Below are 26,685 nucleotides of genomic sequence, written 5' to 3' on the forward strand. Positions count from 1 at the left end.
AACCGGACTGGACGACCAGTATTCAACGGTTGCACAGTACTTCGTTTCGTGACTACACCTTGGTACGGTGTAGTAAGATTTCATAATAAAGGGAATATGCGACGTGATTAAATGTTAAGTATGGTTACCAAGTGCTCAACCACTTAGAATATTTTTATTAAAATGTTTATATATGAAATCTTGTGTTCCATTGTTATAACGCTGCTAGCATCAAACCTATATATCTCACCAACTTTATGTTGACGTTTTAAAGCATGTTATTCTCAGGTATGAATTAAGTCTTCCGCTGTGCATTAGCTCATGTTAAGGATACTACTTGGGACCTTTTAAGCCATGATACAAAGACGTTGCATTCGAGTCATTGGAGTTCAATAGAGAATATAAATAAGTAAATGACAGATTAGGTCATTTGGATATTATGAAATGTTAGACGAAAATGTCAAATATTGATGTAATGATAGTTTGCCTTTTAAGAATAAATGCAACGTTTGTAAAATGTATCATATAGAGGTCAAGTACCTCGCAATGTTATCATATGTTATTGTATTCGTCCCTATGGATTGGGTCGGGTCGTCTCATGTGGTATCAGAGCGTTGGTCTTAGCGAACCAGGCCTTGCATTAGTGTGTCTAACTGGTAGTTGTTAGGATGCATTAGTGAGTCTGGACTTTGACCGTGTCTACATGTCAAAAGTTTTGCTTATCATATCTAGTCGAAAATCATCTGCTTATCATCCTTAAGAATTGCCTACTTAGTATTCTTAAGTCTAGACACGTCTTACTGCATTTGGTGCATCGATAGTGTATAGACAAAATTCGTATCCTAGCGTATCTGTTGCTATAGACATTGCCTGACGAATTTCAAAGATTCTCCGTAATTCACGGGATTTTGAGTATTATAAATACATATGTAAATTATGTATTGAAGAATACCAAACCCAACTCCTATAATCTATTCCAAACCAAAAATTCATTTCCCCGACTGTACAAGATGAACTCCGCGTCCAGTTCGAATTCCTCCGACTTCGACAGCTACGCTGATATGGATTTCCATTCGGGCTTCGAAGGCAGCGTCACTGGAATGGATCAACCAATTTCTCATCATCTATTCTGGATGAATTGGGGATGGGTTCGTAGTATACTAAATTATTGGAGACAAGAAGAAGGTGATCCCTTTCACCCACCGAATTGCCCCATTGGCGACGAACCTGAAGCACTTACCGGCGAACCTGTTCGAGAAACCATTTTCTCTCTCATTTCTCGAGTATCTCGTCACGATTATATCCTATCCCATATTTCGGATCTTGTTCATTCGCTCACTCCAACCGCCAATCATCCTGGTGTACTAGCAGAAATTAACGAACTTCGCGCTCGTGTGACGGCTTTGGAGAACACGGTGCGAAGGTTACAAACACCAGCAGCAGCACCAGCAGCATAACCAGTACCGTTAACAACATCAACCTCGCAATCTTCAGTACCAGTAGCATCATCGACGTCAACGACATCATCAGCATCAACACCAACCGTATCATTACCACCACCAACAATCACATCTGCACCACGTACCTCAACATCATCATCTGAACTTCGAATATGATCTTTGTTCTACATATCATTCTACACCGATTACCTCTTCTTTACGTATCGTTCTTCGTTCGACATGACGATTATGTAATCTCTAATGTTTTGGAGATTATGTAATCTAGTAATAACGATAAATCAAATGAGTTGAATATTTTATTGACTCATTAAATTCATAGTTACCTCCGAAGAAAATATATATGCAAATATATTTTCATAAAGATTGTAATTAAAAATTTCATTCGTACAAACTGTTAATGATGAAAATATTTTAACGGGTGGGTAGTACCCAAGGAATATTTAGAATTCACATTAACAAGTTACACTGTACATTCTTCGAATCTGATTCAACGATCATTTATTATCCTACTTACAATTACCGATATACGTATCCGTTCACCCCAGATTAACCATTTCCATTTAAATTTCATATTTGGATTTTTACCTATCCGAATCCAACAAGTGGCATAATGAAGAAACATTGGCAAAATAAAAATTGTTAGAAACAGATGAATTAATTAATTGAAATTGTGATAGGATTACACGCTAACTGTTCCGGCTAACTGTTCCCAGCTAACTGATTAATATTTAATTTATCACAATTTACATTCTTGCAATTTTAATTTCTGTACTTTACATACCGTCGGGACACATGTACAACAACACGTCGGATTAATTCTGAGACAACACGTTGTATAATGGGTCATGATATATATTTATTTATTTTACGCATTTTAAATAACGGGACACGTATACAAGGTTTCGACTTATCATATTGATCCATCTATATATATATATTTCGGAATAACCATAGACACTCTATATGTGAAAGTGGGAGTTGGCTATACAGGGTCGGAGTTGATTCCAAAATATATATATACTTTGAGTTGTGATCGACACCGAGACCAGTACACGGGTCACGATACGTATTAAGTAATTCGAATATTATATATTTAGTTCATATATGAATTTATTGAACCATTGGACAATCGGACTATTGGACTGCTAACTTTGGACAATTAAAAATGAGTTAAAATGATGATTATTACATATGAAACTAAACAATCCTTCAAGTTTGCCACTTGATTCTATTTTAAACCTCATTTGTATCTTGACGATTACAATTCGCATTCACAACTTTTCATGATTCTTGAAAACATCTCGATCGAGAAGTTCAACCAGCCGCACCTCGTCTACGGAATAAAGATTTATGCATACAGTTATGCACCTAAAAATTTTTGAACTCGAAGTTATAGTTAAAACGTATCCGCATCGAATTCCTTATCATCCATTAGCAAAAACAATCACGCGATTCCTTTTCAATTAACTAATTTTGTCACAGCTCCACTTCGATATCTCAGTAAGACTACTCTTATTACAATCTCGATATATATATATATACGTTGTTCTTTCGCCATCGTTACCGGAGAACCTTTTATATTCCATCATATTACCATCAGCGTTTAATCATCTAAAAATACAATTCTCCTTAAACCATCTTGGTTTGATAACCAATGACCCAGATCCGATAACTTTGAAAATACTGACGAAGCAGCATGTTGTAGAAGGTCTTAATGACCAAATGTTGATGATAAAAGAAGGAAGTGTTAGGAACGCTCGATAGAAAATTGGTACTGAAAACCGGATTGAACAAACCATGAAGGAGACTCTGAACAAGTTACAAGGACTAAACTTGTACATAAAGAATTATGACGATTCTGTAGCAAACACCTTGCTTCTGAATCTAAACCCTTACGGGTCAATCTTCATCATCATCCTTCGACATTAGAAATTCCAAGATATTATCATATCTTTCATTATAAATATCCTCAATATTTCTGAAGATATTTTCACCACTATCCTTATCTGAAATCATTTATCTCTCTGTAATATCTGCGTTACAATATAAAGGAAACTGTGTTAGTTTCTTCAAGTTTAAAATAGGAATGTTCTGAAGCAGTGTTGGGAACTGATGCATGAACTAGTATAATATAATGAAACTTGATCAACTTCATTATATTACAGTAAGTCATGTTAAGTTTCTAATGGAATATGATGATTCACAGTACCGTCATCATGTGCCATGTTACACGACTTTTACATTCTATCCAATTCCGAAACATATTAAGAACAAATCATCATGATAGTTCTATTTTCCTGGATATTCTGGTAATTTGACAAATCAAAATCGTGCCATTACCATTCCTTTCTTAGAGCATTAGCTATGTTCATTCCGAATTTTATACCTACGAATTTCGAACTATTGATCGCTTGACTCAAGGACGGGAAGAAGAAACGAAGGGAAAAAGTCCCAAAATAGAAATTGGGGTATAGATTACAGCAAATAGGAGAGACTATTAACTATGGATGACAATGATTATGGAAAACAGAAGCAGGAGCATCGAAATATAAGGAAAGATATTAAACCCAATAACCACCCAGAAACTACAAACCGTGTGTATCAATACGTATGGCGACGTAAAGACACGGGAGGATTAGAAACATTATAATTCCAAGAAAATCATAAAAGTGAATAGATTCTTCTAGCGGTAGATGAAAGAGAAGAATGAAAGATATGAAAGTTAGAAGTATAACAAAAATCAGAACGGGATGAAGCATTTTAAAGGATACCTTAAGGTATGAATTAGAGGAGGAAGAGTAAGAGATGTGAGGTATGGAAGTAAGAAAGGGAAGGAGGTGGATTTATAGTGAAATATCCGACAAAGAAATCGAAACAGATTATCGCATTAAATCAAAGGAGATCCTGTTTTCTAAATCATCGAAGAACCAAATCTTATTACATAAGATTTTCTTTAAATCCCTTAAATTCTGGAAATCAATCCTAATCTCGACATCGGTTAAAACAATTCTATATTCACTCATTTCATTCTTTTGTGATAGCTTCACTCGTGCACTTCACATGACCGAATCGTTTTATCCATATCTTCCAATAATGATAAAACTCTATTAATACCTCATATTCGTCATGAAAATATTCCTATTGTTATTTATGACAACCTCTACCAAATTTCGGGACGAAATTTCTTTAACGGGTGGGTACTGTAACGACCCGGATTTTTCCGATCGTTTTACACTTATAAGATTAATATTTACATAAATTAAAACTTACCAACATGATAAGCAATCTAAATTGTTGAGATTTATGATTTTGAAAAGAGTTTTACATAACGTTTAACCGTCTAGTTTGACCGATGATATCACGAACTATACAATATATGTTAATTATACGTTTGTGTATATATATATATATATATATATATATATATACATATTTAACATGATTTAAGGATGTTTAAATATCTCATTTTGTATTAATAACAATAAGTTATAAGTATATTTTGAAACTACTAACTTAAGCTTTCAAAACGATAACTATACGTAACGTTATTTGACATAAATACTTACGACCTATAATGTTTATACATATATCGTATATATAATGTATTTAATCACTTTTAAAGACTTAAATACATAAAACAATATAAGTATATTCACAAAAGATAGCTATATTTGAATCCTCATTCCATTTTTCACAAGATTTCTATACGTATGTCTAGAGTATATGTACTCGTATCATACCTAGCTTCTATACATATTTACTATTGGTATATACACATCAAATCACCACCAACCAGCCCTTGTTCATGCCTTATGTATAAGGTAACTACTTTTGTTATTTAGTATGACAATTTCACATGATTAAAAGATCTTTTCACAAAATTACAAATTTATACACCTTTTACACCACCATAAATACATGCATCCATTTTCAATTTTTGGAACATCATTTCTCTAGCTAAACACACACACTTACTAGCCTCATGTCTCTCTAAGAACTCCAGCAAAAATCCTCTCAAGAATCACCTTAAACACCACCATAAAAAGATCAACAAAAACACTACAAAAATACAACTTTCAATTCAAGTTTATGTCTTAAGTTGCTTCCAATCTTTCATCCAATTTCATCACTCTTTTGGTTCTAGGTTTTTACTCCTCTTTTACAGCAATCTTGTCCAAGTAACTTGAGGTAGTAACTTTGTTCATAACCTTATTCGATTCATATATATATAGCTATCTTATTGTATGGTATACAATTTTAACAACAAAAACATAGTTTGAATGATTTCAAACTTGTTTGCAAACTAAATAGATCCTTCTAACTTAACTTTTAAAATAATTCAAGACCTGTAATATAACTTAAATATATGCTAATTTAACAAGGTATAACTTGGTTTTTCAAAGAATACCTTAAAAAAACTGTTTTTATGACGTCGGAGTGCAACCGGGGGCTGTTTTGGGTTGGATAATTAAAAACCATCTTGAACTTTGAATTGGAGGTTTATATTCTGGAAAAATGATATTTCTTATGAATATGTTAACACATAAAAATTTCATGATTTAATTCATAGTATAAGTATTTTTAGAAAAATGGTCATTAAATGATGTTTTTGTAACAAAAATGATTAACTTCATAAGTTTCACCAAAATTTGACCTATGACCTATGATTTCGAATACAAACTAAGGTATTTACAGTTCATATTCTTAAAGAGGGACTCGATCCAAGGAAGTGGAAAGTTGAATCAACGAAAACGGAGTTGTAACGAAGAAATTATGACCAAAACAAAATCGGATATCCAAGACTAGTTTAGCCACGAAAATAATTGGATAAAATTAAATAAATCACATCTTCCTAAAGTAACATGATATTTTATACATATGTACTCATAATTTAATTTTATATGGTTCAGGATCACCCGTAAACAATACGAGAAGATTAATCATAAGATCCCATGATTGTACGCAACACGTCATTTGACAACACCGGTACTTTATGTACGCAACACGTCATTTGACAACACCGGTACCATGGGTCAAGATTAATCTCAACCAATACATATACGATGGGGGTTTTATTTATTTCATTGGGGGTTTATTAAACAACTAAATATGAACCATTAAAATTGAATTACTAACATCGGACTGCTAACTACGGACTAAGGAATTATTAAAAGTATTAAAAGTATTATAAGTATATATATGTGACGATTGTTTAAAAAGAAAAGGTATTGATATATTATATATGGATAGGTTCGTGATATCAATCGGAGACCAAGTCGAAATTACATATCTTCAAGACAAAAGTGAGTATATAGTCCCACTTTTAAACTCTAAATATTTCGGGATGAGAATACATGTATTTTATGTTTTACGCTATGGGCACAAGTAACTGAAAAATATATTCTACGTTGAGTTGTACCACTGGCATACTTCCCTGTAGCTTGGTAACTAATATTTACAGCGGTATTGTAAACGCGAATCCTGTTGATAGATCTATCGGGCCTGACAACCCCAACCGGACTGGACGACCAGTATTCAACGGTTGCACAGTACTTCGTTTCGTGACTACACCTTGGTACGGTGTAGTAAGATTTCATAATAAAGGGAATATGCGACGTGATTAAATGTTAAGTATGGTTACCAAGTGCTCAACCACTTAGAATATTTTTATTAAAATGTTTATATATGAAATCTTGTGTTCCATTGTTATAACGCTGCTAGCATCAAACCTATATATCTCACCAACTTTATGTTGACGTTTTAAAGCATGTTATTCTCAGGTATGAATTAAGTCTTCCGCTGTGCATTAGCTCATGTTAAGGATACTACTTGGGACCTTTTAAGCCATGATACAAAGACGTTGCATTCGAGTCATTGGAGTTCAATAGAGAATATAAATAAGTAAATGACAGATTAGGTCATTTGGATATTATGAAATGTTAGACGAAAATGTCAAATATTGATGTAATGATAGTTTGCCTTTTAAGAATAAATGCAACGTTTGTAAAATGTATCATATAGAGGTCAAGTACCTCGCAATGTTATCATATGTTATTGTATTCGTCCCTATGGATTGGGTCGGGTCGTCTCATGTTATTAAAACTAACATTTTATTTTGAAATATATATATATTCAATATAAAAATAATATAACTAATAAGGTTATAAACCTATATTTATATAAATTAATCGATTACAATTACGTACATTAATAAATATACAAATGATATAGGTTCGTGAATCCGAGGCCAACCCTACAATTGGTCAATGATGTTATATGTATTTTTACTACAAAATACATTAGGTGAGTATATAGTCCCTTTTAAACTCTAAATATTTTTGGGCTGAGAATACATGCGATATTTTTATAAATGATTTACGTTATGGACACAAGTGACTAAAATTACGTTCTACATGGGTTTGAATCAAAAATCCCCTAGCTTGGTAACTTTAACTATTGGTTTATGAACTGGTAGGCGCGAATCCTAAAGATAGATCTATCGGGTTTTACACCCCCACCCAGATGTTGTTCTAATCACTACTAAACTAGAAGAACGGGTGTTTAGTACTTCGAGGTTAACGGAACGCACTTGATTCGGTGCACATATTATTATAACTCAGGGGTACACACTCTTGTTAAGGCTAGTTACCGGGTGCCCACTACTTAGAATGCTTTTCATACACTTGTGAGTGTATTATGTTTATAAACTTTAAATCTTGTGGTCCATTGTTATAACGCTGCTAGCATCAAACCTATATATCTCACCAACTTTATGTTGACTTTTTAAAGCATGTTATTCTCAGGTACGAATTAAGTCTTCCGCTGTGCAATAGCTCATGTTAAGGACCTTATTTGGAGTCGATCAACGCGATGGGATCAAATGTCGAAGATTTCGTACAGACGGATAAGGACGGGTTTTTACATATATACACTCCAATGATCATCTCTTAGCAGCCCATGTGAGTCACCTAACACATGTGGGAACCATCATTTGGCAACTAGCATGAAATATCTCATAAAATTACAAAAATATGAGTAATCATTCATGACTTATTTACATGAAAACAAAATTACATATCCTTTATATCTAATCCATACACCAACGACCAAAAAGACCTACAAACACTTTCATTCTTCAATTTTATTCATCTAATTGATCTCTCTCAAGTTCTATCTTCAAGTTCTAAGTGTTCTTCATATATTCTACAAGTTCTAGTTACATAAAATCAAGAATACTTTCAAGTTTGCTAGCTCACTTCCAATCTTGTAAGGTGATCATCCAACCTCAAGAAATCTTTGTTTCTTACAGTAGGTTATCATTCTAATACAAGGTAATAATCATATTCAAACTTTGGTTCAATTTCTATAACTATAACAATCTTATTTCAAGTGATGATCTTACTTGAACTTGTTTTCGTGTCATGATTCTGCTTCAAGAACTTCGAGCCATCCAAGGATCCGTTGAAGCTAGATCCATTTTTCTCTTTTCCAGTAGGTTTATCCAAGGAACTTAAGGTAGTAATGATGTTCATAACATCATTCGATTCATACATATAAAGCTATCTTATTAAGGTTTAAACTCGTAATTACTAGAACATAGTTTAGTTAATTCTAAACTTGTTCGCAAACAAAAGTTAATCCTTCTAACTTGACTTTTAAAATTAACTAAACACATGTTCTATATCTATATGATATGCTAACTTAATGATTTAAAACCTGGAAACACGAAAAATACCGTAAAACCGGATTTACGCCTTCGTAGTAACACCGCGGGCTGTGTTGGGTTAGTTAATTAAAAACTATGATAAACTTTGATTTAAAAGTTGTTATTCTGAGAAAATGATTTTTATTATGAACATGAAACTATATCCAAAAATTATGGTTAAACTCAAAGTGGAAGTATGTTTTCTAAAATGGTCATCTAGACGTCGTTCTTTCGACTGAAATGACTACCTTTACAAAAACGACTTGTAACTTATTTTTCCGACTATAAACCTATACTTTTTCTGTTTAGATTCATAAAATAGAGTTCAATATGAAACCATAGCAATTTGATTCACTCAAAACGGATTTAAAATGAAGAAGTTATGGGTAAAACAAGATTGGATAATTTTTCTCATTTTAGCTACGTGAAAATTGGTAACAAATCTATTCCAACCATAACTTAATCAACTTGTATTGTATATTATGTAATCTTGAGATACCATAGTCACGTATACAATGTTTCGACCTATCATGTCGACACATCTATATATATTTCGGAACAACCATAGACACTCTATATGTGAATGTTGGAGTTAGCTATACAGGGTTGAGGTTGATTCCAAAATATATATAGTTTGAGTTGTAATCAATACTGAGATACGTATACACTGGGTCGTGGATTGATTCAAGATAATATTTATCGATTTATTTCTGTACATCTAACTGTGGACAACTAGTTGTAGGTTACTAACGAGGACAGCTGACTTAATAAACTTAAAACGTCAAAATATATTAAAAGTGTTGTAAATATATTTTGAACATACTTTAATATACATGTATATATTGTTATAGGTTCGTGAATCAACAGTGGTCAAGTCTTACTTCTCGACGAAGTAAAAATCTGTGAAAGTGAGTTATAGTTCCACTTTTAAAATCTAATATTTTTGGGATGAGAATACATGCAGGTTTTAAAAATGATTTACAAAATAGACACAAGTACGTGAAACTACATTCTATGGTTGAATTATCGAAATCGAATATGCCCCTTTTTATTAAGTCTGGTAATCTAAGAATTAGGGAACAGACACCCTAATTGACGCGAATCCTAAAGATAGATCTATTGGGCCTAACAAACCCCATCCAAAGTATCGGATGCTTTAGTACTTCGAAATTTATATCATATCCGAAGGGTGTCCCGGAATGATGGGGATATTCTTATATATGCATCTTGTTAATGTCGGTTACCAGGTGTTCACCATATGAATGATTTTTATCTCTATGTATGGGATGTATATTGAAATATGAAATCTTGTGGTCTATTGTTACGATTTGATATATATAGGTTAAACCTATAACTCACCAACATTTTTGTTGACGTTTAAAGCATGTTTATTCTCAGGTGAATATTAAGAGCTTCCGCTGTTGCATACTAAAATAAGGACAAGATTTGGAGTCCATGTTTGTATGATATTGTGTAAAAACTGCATTCAAGAAACTGATTTCGATGTAACATATTTGTATTGTAAACCATTATGTAATGGTCGTATGTAAACAGGATATTTTAGATTATCATTATTTGATAATCTACGTAAAGCTTTTTAAAACTTTATTTATGAAATAAAGGTTATGGTTTGTTTTAAAAATGAATGCAATCTTTGAAAAACGTCTCATATAGAGGTCAAAACCTCGCAACGAAATCAATTAATATGGAACGTTTTTAATCAATAAGAACGGGACATTTCATCATATAGAGGTCAAATACCTCGTAATGAAATCGATGAATGACGTGTTCGTCCATATGGATTTGGAGCGATCGTCACACATACCGTGAGATGTCCATTATGCGATGATGATTTGGAAACCGTTGATCACTCCTTAATTTTTTGTAAGCACTCAATGAAACTTTGGAATCGTGTATATGGATGGTGAAACTTGGGTCAATTTTTTAATCTTAGTTCGGGGGAAATACTTCGTGGCAACTTATCGAGCGTGGCTATAAAGTTTGGCAAAAAAGTTTGGCAAGCAATCGAGTGGGTTTGTGCGTATTTTACGTGAAAAAATCGGAATAACATGGTCTTTCGTGGTAAATGTTGGACCAATCCGGTGGCTCTAAATGAAATTCAAATCAAATCCTTCGAGTGGATATCGAGAAGATCTAAAGGAAAGAAATTCGATTGGTTGACTTGGTTGAATAATCCTAGTGTGTATCTTAATATGTCTTGGACTCGTGTTATATCTTGGTTTGCAATCTTTGCAAACCAAGCTTTCGTGTTTTATTTTGTGTGGGGCCATTCGAATGTTGGTCTCATACATATTTGTACATTTCGATGGAATATATATAATATATCCCTTTTGCTTTTCACCCAAAAAAAACATATATTCAATTCTTAATGACATCATTTGTTATTAAAAAGGTTCTCTCTCAATATATGTATATAGAAATAAATAATACGAAGTAATAGATAGAATAACACATCAAAAATCAAAAATTCAATTTATGATATTAGTAAAAATTCACAAAAGATATGTAACCTCACTAAAAGCTTGTTAAGTCACTCACAACATCAATTAGGAGGCTTCACCGATTTGATTTTCAATTTCCACGGTTCGGTGTATTCAGTTTCAAAAATTTTATGAGCAAAACCGAAACAAAACCGAAACAAAACCAAAAGCAAATTTGAATTCGATTCGGTTAAAACTGCAATACAAAAAAAAAAAAAAAAATCTATCCAAAATAACTATTAGCTTACAAAGCAAAATATAGAGGTAAACCTTTCAAGTTGCATACATTTAAGCATTAATAATTAATAATAATAATAATAATAATAATAATAATAATAATAATAATAATAATAATAATAATAATAATAATAATAATAATTGATAAGAATAACAATCTAATAATTAGTAAGAATATGAATAATAATAACAATAATAAATTCAATAAAAAATACAATATATATTTTGAATTTGTTTTTATCGGTATATCCGAATTTAAAATTTTCAAAATCGAAACTCATCTGAAAATCGAATTACGAATTTAGTTATAATTCACATCGATCCAGAAATCGTTTTTAGTTCAATTTGATTTTTTTCGATTTAGTTTTTGAATTAACCTATTAAACACCAAATATTAACTCAAGTGATCCGCCTATAGAAACGGATAAATCTAGAAAGCAAAGGCAAAAAAAAAAAAAAAAAAGATAAACAGGTTTAAGGCGTCGAATCAGAAAAATTTGGGATGTTCATTAAGGATATTTAATGTCCGTGTTCGACGGTTCACGGTTTTCTCTTTTTGAGTGATTTAGATGGCTTATAATCTCAACCCCGTCTCGTAAATTGTTTGTCTTCGCTAATTCGCTGTTTGCTTCTTTTCTTTTTTGTTGGTTTTAGATATTATTGCATGTTTGTTTTAGATTGCTTTATTATTGTTGTAGTGAGCTTTTATTGTTTGTTTTTGATTTGTTTAGTTCGGTAGTTTCTCGTGTTTTTGGATGGAATCCTTTCTATTTAGTACTCGCTCCATCCAATTTTGATAGTCCAGTATTCCTTTTTAGGACGTCTCAAATTAATAGTCTACTTCCATAAATAGTTAGGAATAATAAGGTAGATTTCCTTTATGCCCTTAATTTTTATATATAAGACAAAAAGATAGACAAAAAGTAAGGAGCGGAACTGTAAATTAAAGAAAAAGTACATATAATAGTAATTTTTTTTTTACTGTGTGTTTTTTGTGTGTAGTAGTACCGCGAGAAGGAGTTGTTAGTTTTTTTTTTTTGGGAAAAAAAATGCCAATATTCAACCTTAAATTTTACAACTCAAACCCCCCAAGATATCCTCTTCATGCAATGACACCCATCATAATTGTATCCCTAATTGTAATCACACACATACATACAGGAACGTAGAGTCGTAGACAATATACACATATCATACACACAGTACACAGAAAAATAAACACACACACACACACACAAACAATACAAAATTTTCATTTCTATCGTCCTTATCCATTATTTGATTCTGCTAATAACCGCCAGTTTAGCACCAATTCTAAAAGCCCTAATTCAAATATATCTATTAGATCGTCCGTCACTCAGGTACATGTAAACTGTAATTTTCGCTTTCATTTGTTTAAATGTATGCAATTACATTCAATTGAAATCAACCTTTTAATTTTTTTTATCTCCTGTTATATCATTGATGTAAATGTAAATTACTATAAAGCTGCTTAAGTATATTTTGTAGTAACGAACTTAGGCTAATTTTATAATTTTTGTTTTAGGTCTCCTTATTATTATACTCCTATATAATATATTTCCTTTAATTATTTATGTGAACTGAACTATATTTAGTTAATCGGCCGTAAAATGGGCGTATATATTGTAAATGGTGGCGGTTTAGAATTAGGCACTATGTAAATTGTTGTTAATCAGCTGAAAAATGAATTATGTAAATTGGTAATGGAATGGTGGTTTTGTCTAGGGTTTTCTAAAATTGAATTACCTTGGTTTGATAATTTTTTTTTTTATTTTTTTATTTTTATTTTTTAAATAAGTGTTTTTGTAAGTATCTGATAAAAATAAATTAGGTTAACATGTTTATTAGGGTTGCTAAAGTGTGAGGACAGAAATAATGCGTGACGATAAAAATACTTAAAAAATTCGTTGCAAATATGATAAACATTGTTTGATTAGTTTTACTTAATTAGGATAAAAAAGAATTTCATTTGAACCCAATTTGGTTGGGTTTTGAACGGTTTTTGAGTGACTCCAGCTTTTTAATCTGCACAGAAAATATTAAAATCGGAATTCATTTTAATCTGCACAGAAAATATTACATTCATGTAAAGCATCTATCATCTATCATTATTGTTAAATGGACTATTGGTTTATGTCTAGGGTGTTTCCTGTTAGTGAACCAGTTCGGTAGTATCTGTGATATTTTAATATCAGTTTACCTAATTGATCAGGTTAATTGGATGAACCAAGTAATGTCTACGTAGGGTACCGATTAACTATTTAAGATATGTAACTATGTAAGGAGAACTTATTTTCTGTCTTACTTTGCTATTAACTAGGGTGAGGAAGCTCTAAAAGTTAGTTTAATCCATGTCGTCTACATACTTCCTTATGTTGGATTTTTTTTTTTTTTATTCATGTATCATTACATATTGGGCATTAAAGACGGATTTGGAATTTGGATTCAAATTTACTACATTCAAAAATAGTACATTTCAAAACAAACTAAATTTGCCCAAGTGGCTAAACGATAAGCATTGTACTTGAGCACCTCTGATCTCTTTCTTAGAAACTTTTGGGCACTTTTGGAACAGATTGTGTATTTGCAATAAAAAGTTCGTTAGTGTGAAATGTAATCATATCTAAGGGAGAAAAAAAAAAATATGATGCTTGCTGCTTAATCTGTAATTAGTCTTACGTATTATATACTTATATAACTATTATGGTACTCTGCTGGTTTTCATATGGGAAATTTTAAGATCATGGCTGTGTTTGGCGATTTGTAATTGCGGTTACTGCAATTTTTTGTGTACTTTAAATGATTTGAGTGTGAACTTACTAGTATCCCAAATTATAATCTAATGCTTACTTGAGATGTTGATTACAGGCTATACTCTCCGGTTTTTGCTAATTTATTGTACTGATATAATGTCAGAACCGGATGTGATCAAACCCGAGGTATCAAATAGTGTTTCTGTTCTTATGAAATCTATTCCTTTTTTATTTATTTTAGGTTTGAAATTTCTATCTAGTTTAGGATTTGGCCTCTGCTCTTAGTAATTCATATATATTGTAACGTAAATAGCAGTGTCATGGTTACGTAACCAAACATGCTTAACACGATCACTCTAGTTTTATCGTGTGTGTATGGTAAACTCTCCTGGTGGATTTTTCTCTAATTTTTTTTTTTTTTTTTTAATTCTTGTGTGGGCCTTTTATTGAATATCAGACAATCACAAACAAAAGAACACTGGGGAATGTTCTACTTTTATGTGATTTTATACTTATATTTAATTGTATACTCAACGTTATTTCTTAATTATACACCAGTTTAAGCCATGAAAGGACCAAAATCATCATGTTTATCGTTTATAATGACCTCTACATGTTTTTTCGAACTCCAGTTTGGGTTCAGTATAACTAACATATCACTAGCCGGGTTTTGCTAATAAACTGGAATTGGAAGAGTTGCCAACTGAATTGCTTGGGTTTCAAATTCCAAAACGTTAACAGGGGCCATTTAGTATATATATATCTGTTACTTGTTGGAGATAGATATTAAATTTTTGAGAACCTTTTTGAAACCTCAAAACTCGATTACAAAATATTAATGAGGAACAAACCCGACTTAAGTAAATAATCAATAATTCTCCTATTAAATGATTTGACATCTTACTGAACAAATGACCAAACTAAAACTTCAAAAAACAAATATCCTAGAGATGTAGTCAAAGAAGTCATTTCATATTAAATTCGTTGTCGATATTTTTACATGTCGCAAAGCAACAAATTTACTATTCCATAATTAGCAACGCCTCAATGACAATTTACTAGAGTTATATGTTAATGTGTTCTTTTCTTTTAGATGATGAAGTCATATATATGGCTTCAAACTGCTGATGAATCAATTCAGCAAGTGGAACAGGAGGTCGCTATTTTTTGTCCGTTTATATGCCGTGAGATACATGCAGGCATGGGATCTTCAAAAACTCATCCAATCTCTCTTCCGTCTAGAGTAAATCCCATCACGTTAAGTTTAATTCTTGATTATTGCCGTTTTCATCAAGTACCAGGACGCTCTAACAAGGTATGTATTAAAGGTTCATATTCACTGAAAAGTCCTGTCACATATATAAATATATGTTTGCTTTTCAAAAAAATATATAAAAAAGATTTAAGGTTCATATTCAACCTGTTTATACTATATTGGGTCCATTATGGATAGTATCATTGGTAATGGGTGAAATGGGTAAAGCATAAAGAATAGCAACGAATGGAAGCACAGAAAATGATTTAAACATAAGATCATCAAGTATAGTTTTTATCAACCTCTTAATATGTTACTCCGTACATTAGAAGATTTGGTTCATCGTCGTAATAATAGCTTTTGTGATCTTATGTAATGGTTCATTTATTTATTATTTAATTTCAAGAAATGAACAAAAATATATTGCCGAGTCAAGCAATCAGACCCCAACCTTTGGCCTGGTCTAATGTGATCCGAATTGCCTCATTCCCAATCCTCTTGTAGTTTGTTATTTTGCCTTTGATAGCATGCAACTATGTGTGATCTTTCTTTTGCTTATTGTTAAAGAACATAGACATATGGTTTTGTGAAAATCTGTATATAAATATATATATCTACAAATGGGTGATTTGGGGTGGTTTTTGAAGTCAAATTGGTTAAGGTAATATTTAACAAAATAGGAAACGGGCCAAACGGATTGGAAGTTACCCAAAATGGATACAAATGCATAAAACCTTGTCAGGCACTTTTTTAAAGAATATTTAGATAATCACTGTAACATCGTAGTTTATCAAATTATGTATAGGTTAATAATAAGAAGTGAACTTGGCCCTACCCTCACGGCCCACCCTATCCATTTTGACATGTGACACAAATTACTTACCTTGACCTGTACCCAGAATTACCCTTTTAACATGTTTCTCAACGTGCCCATTTTGTCATTCCTAATTATTTAGTTGGTGGCATGATTGTATCCTCGTGTGAACAATGTTATTTTGTTTCTTGATTAATGAAATTAACCTTGGGTTCTTGAATTTCGTATGCATAGGAGCGAAAATCATTTGATGAGAGGTTCATTCGAATGGACACAAATAAGCTATGTGAGTTAACATCTGCTGCTGACAGTCTGCAGTTAAAGCCGTTAGTTGATCTTACGAGTCGCGCACTTGCCAGAATGATTGAAGGCAAAACTCCTGAAGAGATTCGTGAAACTTTTCATATACCTGACGATCTAACAGAGGTAATTTGTGCATTCATGTCCATTTATATAACTTCATATATTTTAGCATTTAGTAGTAAAGACAACTAAAAAGCAACTGAACCAGGAAGAAAAGTTGGAGCCCTTAAGAAATATAACTGATGATCCGCGGATACGATTATTGAATAGATTATATGCAAGAAAGAGGAAAGAATTAAAAGAAAAGGAGAAACTTAAGGTATTCTTTTTGTGTTTACTAATTACTATTTTCTCTCGCTAGTATTTAGTGTATGATTAAAGTTATTTTTGCCACTTCCCATATTTTAGACTGATGGTTTTGGTGTTCTGATTTTTAGAATGTTGAGGTTGAAACAGAGCATGTAGATGATCGTTCAGTGGATGAACTCTTGTCATTTATAAATGGGGAAAACGGAGGTACCTCTTTATCTCCCAAATCTCCTCTGTATGCGTACATTTCTTCTCTTCTCCATTTTAAAATATATATCTATGTGTATGTGTGTGTGTGTGTGTGTGTGTGTGTATTCTTATTTGTTTCCATGTTGGTATTCATTTATGTTTATTCTTTGATACGCTTGTTGAAGTGACATTTCCACGTGCTCTTGTTTACATTCATATGTTGATATTAATCATAGATCTTTAGCTCGTATTGTTTTGGCTCTTGAGGCTTGAAACCTATGATGAAGGAGATATAATTTAGCTGAATCTTGCAGAGTCGAAGGAAGTAAAAACAGCAAAGAGCAAGAAGAAAAATCGTAAAAGAAAGGACCAACAAAAGAATGCTTCTGTATGCACGGTCTCAAACACTTCTTCATCTCCAAACAATGCTACAAAGGTTCATAACCCAACTTTATAATGTTCAAATTGTCACTGATAGACTTTTTGAACCATCATACTTGACTTATAAGTTGCAATCTATCCTTCTATCTTGCTAAATTGCTAAAAGAACACAACCACTAAGTTTGCTTTAGTTGTTGATTTTGGGTCAGTCAAATGTAATGCAAAAAGTAATTTTAGTTGGGATCTTTATGTCCAAAAGCACCAATTGTAGTGTTATTTTTGCATGTTTAACAGAACAATGTTTGTATCACAACGGAAAATCCTACGTATGATGGTTTTACAAGTCAATCGCTCATATAAGAATCTTATCAAACATTTATTCAATTAAAGAAATTAACAAAACAGGTATTTGTTGTATCTTTCAGGAATCAAATGGTATTAGTTCTTTAGGACATGATAATAGGGTCAAAGGTCATTGTTTACCCAATATTAGTGAGCTTTTGAAGTTAGAAAATTCGGAAGATGATTTTGCTCTTGAGGATGAATTTGATGACTGTGATATAGGAGACGAGATAGATCCTGAAATTAAAGAACAAATTGACAGGTACTGCTCTTTTCTTTATTTATTTATTTCGGAATACATTTTCTTTTCAATAATTTTCTAAATAACTGACTCAATTGAAATAATTATGGACTATGATTCTGAAGTACCTTGATATCAACTTTAATTGAGAATTTGAAGTATTAAGATTTGGCTTATCTTTCTTTAATCTGATCTTCTATCATTAGTTCGGTGTTCTAATTAACATTTCACTGCAAGACTTTCATGTTTTATGCATTCGTTTATTTCCGTATTCATTAAATGATTGGTATTGCATGCAATTGCCAGTTGGATTGTTAAATATGAATTCTTGACACTGTTAGCATGTTTTTTGGTTTCTCATTTTTATATATACTTTCAGAGAAGTAGAGGATTTCGCTCGAAGGTTGAATTCGGATTGGCCGGAGAGAGTTCAAGAGCTCTTATCTCTCGGTCAAGAACGAAGACCAAGTTTATATAATGTTAACGGAAACGGTTGCTCAGCAAAACGTTCATGTACGCATACTTTCTAGACTCATTTATATATTTTTATTATTGTGTTTATGATCATCTATTCCTGTTAGAGACTTAGAGGTGGCAGTTTTGACCCATTTGCTTCTGAATTGGTTGATTCAGAATGTGTTAATTTAAGCATGTCTAAAGGAGAATGGGCCTAACATGATCCAAGTTACCCTCAAGTCAATTCAATTATTTATGCGAACAACCATAAAATCATGTAGGGAGTGAGATGAGATCGTAGTATCATTGGTTTTATAATCACAATGTACACGTTAAACATTTACCACAAAGAACGTGCTTAAAAAATGACTCATTTCCATCTGACCTTGTTTGCTTTGTTAATCCAAGTTGTTCATGTTGCCAACTCAGCTCCTGTATATTGATAGTTTCGTGTACTTGATTAATCATCCTGTTTGATTTTCGAAATTGTTCGTTCTAATGTGAATATTCTTAAACTATTTGGTTCTGTACTGATCTAACATCTCTAGGTTTTGTAATGGACAGGTTCAACAGGATTGGAGAAGCATGATAAGTGATCTCTATAACAACAAAGATTCGATTTTGACCTTGAGAAAGAGATTAGAAATGCGCATGGATTCTCAACTGTAAACCACCTAGTGTTTTTTTTTTTTTTTTTTGTTTTATTTCTGTTAAATCCGGATGATGAAATTTTGAGGTTTTTTATTGGATAATAATTAAAAGTTGACTTCCGTTGTTAGTTGCAGAAAAAAGGTGCCTGGTAATCCATTGTTAGTGGATCGGATCGGGTGAATGTTCATCGAATTGGGCGACAATTTTCATCCTACTTTGAAGTGTCCAAAATGTAAAGATGTTTTAGTATTATTTTGTTATTGAGGTTATTGAAATGATGGATACTTTAAAAATAAATACTTAATGCACAATTATGATATATTTGTTATATTTCAGTAGGCTTATAACTACCTTTAGTGGCCTGGTTCAATATATTCAAATTGAAAGAACCAATAAAAGAGAGATGTGTTGTAGAAGATATAGGAGAGAAAGAGGTTGAAGAGGTGTGATGTATTTAATGTATATGTATGTTTTTGTAACTTACATTATGCATATATATATAGTACAAATTTTACTATCCATATTTGACTAATTACTATCCATATTTAACTACTAAATTTACAACACTCCCCCTTGGATGGTAATTTTTTTAAAGAGCAATTAATACTGCCTCGTTAAAAACCTTGCTAAAGAAAACCTAGTGGGATAAAACTTTAGCTAAGGGAAAAAGAGTGCAGCATAGAGTTGACTCCCCCTCAAGTAGACAACGCTGAGTCGTCACATCTTTTGAACTTGCCTCATGCCAATATTGTGAACGTATGTTTTGAAAATAGCGATTGACAGTGCTTTGGTATAAAGATCAGCAGAGTTGTTGATTGAACGTATCTCATTTTAATCTGGTTGTCTTTTACGAGATCTTGAGTATATGAGAAGAATCTGAGGTTTTCATCTGAAACTGTATCATCTAAATCTTTTATGTACAAGTTTGACCCATGTGATTTGTCTACAGTCTCCTTCATGGTTTACTCAAACTGTTGTTTCAATTCCTATTCCCTTTCAGTCTTTTTCTGAGCCTTACCAATATACCATTCTTTTCCATCAAACTTATGACCGTTAAGACCGTTTATAGCTTTAGCGCCTCGTCAGCATTTATGTTTTGTTCTGTCATTTTTGATACTCTTCTTTCATTTGTACTATGTAAGCTGTATTATCTTCATAGATAGTTTTTGGGCTTTTATAGCGTTCTAGTCCACAAGAATCAATAATGATTTGTATCATTGATCTTAACTAAAATCATTCCTGAGTAGCTTCATGTAATGCAATCACTTCGGCATGATTTGATGATGTTGCAACAAGTGTTTGTTTTGAGAACGTCATGATATTACGGTGCCTCCATTTAGGAATACATATCCAGTTTGAGATTTAGCTTTATGTAGATCAGATAAATAATCTGCATCTGTATAACCAAACAAATCTTGTTTCGAGTTGTTAGAATAAAATAATTATAAATCAGTAGTTACCCGAAGGTATCAAACTATTTGTTTGATCCCATTCCAATGTCTTTTGGTAGGGGCTGAGCTGAACCTTGTCAACAAATTAACTGCAAAAGAAATGTCAGATCTTGTATAATTTGTAAGATACATAAGAGCCCCAATTGCACTAAAATATGGAACTTCTGAACCAAGAAGATCTTCATGATCTTCTAGAGGATGAAATGGATTAGTATCAATATTAAGATCTAACAACCATATGAGTACTTAATGGTTTTTGTCTTGTCCATATTAAAATATTTTAAAATCTTTTCGGTATAAGTTGTTTGATGTATAAGTAAGTTATTAGTTATATGCTCAATATGTAAATCAACGTAATACTTGATTTTTTTTTTTTTTAAAATCTTTCTTTAGAAGTTGAATGGCTTCATAGATTTCTTTATTTAAGATAATTGATATAAACAGCTATGATCACATATCCGAACATTGTTTGTATAAAACACACGTGCAAATAAGTTTATATGTATACCCTTTTCTTATCAAGTAGTAATTTAATCGATTATACCACATACGTCCCGATTGTATAAACCCATTTAGAAATCTTTGTGATTTAATGGAATATATTCCCTTGGGTTTTGCATTAGATGCTTATGATACCTTAACCCTTCAGGTATATTCATATATCACTATTAAGTGATCCATACAGATAAGTAGTAACAACATCCATGAGATGCATTTAAATAACTACCAGGTTGATTAAGTATCTAATAAGTAATTATATTCATTATAGGAGGATAAGTTTTTCTCCTAATTCATTTCTGGTCTTTGTGGGAAATCTTGAATTACAAGTCTAGTTTTGCCTTGTAACTTCATTTGCACATTTCTTTTCGGATAAAAATTCATTTGTATCCCATTGTTTCACATCTTTAAAAGTGATAACGATTGATCCAAAAACTTTTCTTTTATTGAGCGATTCTAATTCAGCTCGTATTGCTCCTTTCCGTTGAGTTCAATCACGTCTATTTTGATATTCAATGACAGATTTTGGTTCCAGATCATCATCTTTATTCATGATGTCATTGTAACATTATATGAAAATATCTCATCAAGATTTTTCATTTCATTTCAGTTTCATAATATTGCATAATTTATTGCAATTTATGTATTTACATTTATCAATATCCTCTGCAGAAGGAGTATTGATTTGTGGTTCTTCTTGAACACTTTCTTTTACCTCATTATCAGCTGATTTTCTTTTTCGAGCATTTTTATCTTTGGAACCAATTGGTCTCCCACGTTTCTGCCGTAGCAAAGACTCATAAGTGACATTATTGCCAACTTTTGTAATTTCAATTCTAGCTGAAGCATTTACTGCTGGTATATATGATTTAGTCACTTATTTTTTGTATCTTTAAATGCATAAAGTAATTAATTTGCAAGTTCTTGCATATGCATTATATTTGAACTTTCTTTTAGCATTCTTTTGTGCGATGATCAATATTCCTTAATTGATGTTCACACCATGAAACATCATTTTATTTATATTTCATTTCTCCCCCTAATATAGGGAACAATGTTTCATTAAAGTGACAATCGACAAAACTTGCTGTAAAAACATCACCCGTCATGGGTTTAATATATCTTATGATTGAAGATGTTTCATATCTAACATATATTTCAATCCTTCTTTGAGGAACCATTTGTTGTGATTGTTCAATTAAAAATACACTGCACAACCAAATGTTCTAAGATGGAAAATATTCGGTCTCCACCAAAATTAAGTTGGTAATGGAGAATATTTATAACTTGCACTTGATTTAATGCGAATTAATGTCACATCATGTAAATTTACATGTCCCCATATAAATATTGAGAGTTTTGTACTCATTTCTAATTGTCTAGTTATTAGCTGTAAGCGTTTATCTATTGATTCAGCTAAATCAATTTTGTGTATGCACATGAGCAACTGGATGTTCAACAACAATCCTTGTAGACATATAATAATCATTAAAAGCTTGAGATGTTAACTCACCAGCATTATCAAGTCTCATCCTTTTAATGGTGTAATCAGAATAATGTGTTCTTAATTTAATAATTTGTGCAAGAAACTTTGCAAATGCCATATTACGGCTTGATAACACACAAACATGAGACCATGCGTTAGATGCGTCTATTAGAAAAATGGTTCACATGATGGATGAATTGGTCCATATATATACCCTTGAATTCTTTCAAGAAACATTGGTGATTATTTCTCAATGTGCTTTTCATTAATCGCCATATGTGTTTTTCATTAATCATCATATGTGTTTTTCGTTAATCACTATATGTGCTTTTCATTAATCACTATATGTGCTTTTCATTAATCACCATATGTGATTTTCATTAATCACCATATGTGCTTTTCATCATATATCATTTTCACCATATGCGCTTTTAATCATATGTGCTGCGCTTTTCGTCATATGCACTTTTCATTATATGCGCTTTTAATTATATGCGCTGCGCTTTTCATCATATGCGCTTTTAATCATATGCGCTGCGCTTTTCATCATATGCGCTTTTTATCATATGCGCTTTTAATCCTATGCGCTGCGCTTTTCATCATATGCGCTTTTTATCATATGCGCTTTTCGGTGCTACATAGATATTTCTCATTTTCGATTATCATTGACTGATAATCATATCCATTATGATATATATCAGAGAAACTTAACAAATTTCTCTTTGATTTGGGAGAAAACAAGACATTGTTTACCAAAAAATTCGTACCATTTGGTAATATGAAATTTTGCCTTTTTCGTTCCTTATATCAAGTTTGCAAGAGCTGATATAGTATTTATAATTCCTTCATTTGATTTAAATCAATAAAATATTTCTTAGATTTGATCATAGTGTGTATGTTACTACTATCTGCAATACATAGGTCTTTACCATTTAATTGATGTTGTATTTCAGCAGGATTCATACTAAAACTTCAAATAAGATAAGCAAATAATGAGTTATATTTCAGCAAGATAATCAAATTATATTACCTGCAAACAAGTTATAATCTGAAGTACATAAAAGATAACACTTAATAAAACATATGCGTTATGGTCTAAAACCATTTATTTATGAGTGATACATAAAAAAACTAGGCATCTTAGAAAATTCAAACCATTCAAGTCTCAAGGTAGCTCAGGGTTAATTTAATCAAGATTTGTCAACAGATTCACTCTCGTTTTCTTTTCTTTTGGGACTTATTTGTAGAGTTAAACAAGATGTTCATGTATTCAAGAAATACTAGACTGATGATCCACGTTACCAGATCATTAATAAGAATCTCCGGAATTCTTATAAGAGCGTCTACTAATATCTTTAATTTTATTCTTTCATGGATCACCGTTATTATTATTATTATTATTATTATTATTTTTTTTTTGATAATTAATATCGTATCTATCTTTGAGTATTTTCCATAATACACTTGGATTTTCGATCATATAATATGTAGATTCTAAGGACTCGTCAATATGTTTGCTAAGAAAAATACTTACTATTGCTTTCTCTTGTTCGGAATAATTGTTATTTTCATTCAGGGTTTCTAAAATACCGTTTGATTCGAGATGTTTTTCTACATTCATAACCCATGTTAAGTAGTTGTTCCCACTTGTTCTAAATGAGCAAATTTAAGCCTTTTCAAATTCGACATTTTCTATTATCAAAAAGATGAATAACATAAATCATAATCATAATCAACTTCTATTCATAGACAAATAATAAAATGAAATTAGAATCATTTTAAATTCATAAGTAGCAAACAACAGAATAATGGTATGATTACAAATAATAAAACCACAAGGGCATGATAGAATATAGGTTCACCCGGTGGTATATTAGCAACAATGATGATAGTTAATATGACCAATACAATAGGAAAAATCATCCTTGTGTGAATCATTTTTACAAAAACTTTTTGAGAGTAGTAATCTGAAAAATGAAGATTGATTTGTGAAAATGTGAAAACGGAGATGTTTATTTTATATTTGAAAAATATAGTTGTTGTAACGTCGTCAGTTGACGTTAACAACCGTTATGTATATATGACCGTTGTAACGTCGTTAGTTGACGTTAACGAATAAAATCACTATATCAAAACGCGTATGAGTAATATAAAGGACAAGATTTTTTTTTTCTTATTTTAACTTTTAAGATTTACTTTTAATAAAAATACAAACTACTTTTTCTTATTTTAACTTTTAAGATTTACTTTTAATAAAAATACAAACTACTTTTCTTATTTTAACTTTTAAGATTTACTTTTAATAAAAATACAAACTATTTTTTCTTATTTTAACTTTTAAGATTTACTTTTAAGAATAAACATTAGTATGCATGAAATAAATAATGATTAATTGCATAAGTAATCATAAATGTTAGATAACATATAAAGACCCCATCGTATTCGTATTGATCGGAATTAATCTCGACCCATGGTACCGTGTTGTCAAATGACGTGTTGCGTACATAAAGTACCGTGTTGTCAAATGACGTGTTGCGTACAATCATGAGGTCTTATTAACATAAATATAAATGTTAGTGAAGTTAATAAGAGTTAGATTACAGAAAATATAATTCAGGCGGTATAACCGACCATATATAACTTAAATAACATAAATATAAATGTTAGTGAAGTTAATGAAAGTTAGATTACAGAAATATAATTCAGGCGGTATAACCGACCATATATAACTTAAATAACATAAATATAAATGTTAGTGAAGTTAATGAAAGTTAGATTACAGAAATATAATTCAGGCGGTATAACCGACTATATATAACTTAAATAACATAAGTACAAATGTTAGTGAAGTTAATAAAAGTTAGATTACAGAAATATAATTCAGGCGGTATAACCGACCATATATAACTTAAATAACATAAATATAAATGTTAGTGAAGTTAATAAAAGTTAGATAATTTCTTACCTTGATTAGTGACGTGTGCTTGCTTAGATAAACCTTGATTATACGGAGCACTTCGTGCTGATAACGTGTTATATTTCAGTAGGCTTATAACTACCTTTAGTGGCCTGGTTCAATATATTCAAATTGAAAGAACCAATAAAAGAGAGATGTGTTGTAGAAGATATAGGAGATAAAGAGGTTGAAGAGGTGTGATGTATTTAATGTATATGTATGTTTTTGTAACTTACATTATGCACATATATATAGTACAAATTTTACTATCCATATTTGACTAATTACCATCCATATTTAACCACTAAATTTACAACAATATTGATCAAATAAAATGGTAGAAATATCGATTAAAATAATCTCACGACTTCAATAAAACAAAGGTTAAGCTCACGAGTTCAATAGAAACAAATGGTAAGCTGCCTATCAAAGTTGGCAGTCAAAAGATTGCCTAATTCCAATACAACAGGGCTCTGTCAGGGCAATAATCAGAACCAAATATGCAACTTGCCTTAAAGTATTAAAAATTAATTTTAATGTTGCTAAGTACCAGATAACGACAATTATTATGAGATAAGTTATGTTGCTATCACCTAAAAACCAAATAATGTGACATGTCTGAACACCCGATTGCTCTTGTTCATATTCTGGGTTTTCATTTTTTTAGCTGCGCTTAAAGGTACAAATTTTCTATGGA

At 31.5% G+C, this 26,685-nt stretch overlaps 1 protein-coding gene across 2 annotated transcripts; it reads left to right on the forward strand.

Moving 5' to 3' along the window:
* Positions 1–13,117: 13,117 nt before the first annotated feature.
* Positions 13,118–20,037, forward strand: LOC139873413 (SKP1-like protein 21). Of its 2 annotated transcripts, XR_011767337.1 has the most exons (11): positions 13,118–13,243; positions 14,772–14,842; positions 15,750–15,971; positions 16,960–17,151; positions 17,237–17,347; positions 17,466–17,544; positions 17,841–17,962; positions 18,333–18,511; positions 18,870–19,003; positions 19,511–19,611; positions 19,726–20,037. XR_011767337.1 is itself a non-coding variant. In XM_071861345.1 (10 exons), exons 2-10 carry the CDS (start codon positions 14,813–14,815, stop codon positions 19,540–19,542), a joined length of 1,101 nt encoding a protein of 366 aa, XP_071717446.1. In that variant the 5' UTR covers positions 13,118–13,243; positions 14,772–14,812; the 3' UTR covers positions 19,543–20,037. The 2 variants fall into 2 exon arrangements, 1 of the variants encoding a protein (XP_071717446.1); XM_071861345.1 differs by having other exon boundaries at positions 19,511–20,037.
* Positions 20,038–26,685: the final 6,648 nt, after the last annotated feature.

This window comes from Rutidosis leptorrhynchoides, chromosome 1, assembly GCF_046630445.1.
Source record: "Rutidosis leptorrhynchoides isolate AG116_Rl617_1_P2 chromosome 1, CSIRO_AGI_Rlap_v1, whole genome shotgun sequence".
NCBI lineage: Eukaryota > Viridiplantae > Streptophyta > Magnoliopsida > Asterales > Asteraceae > Rutidosis > Rutidosis leptorrhynchoides.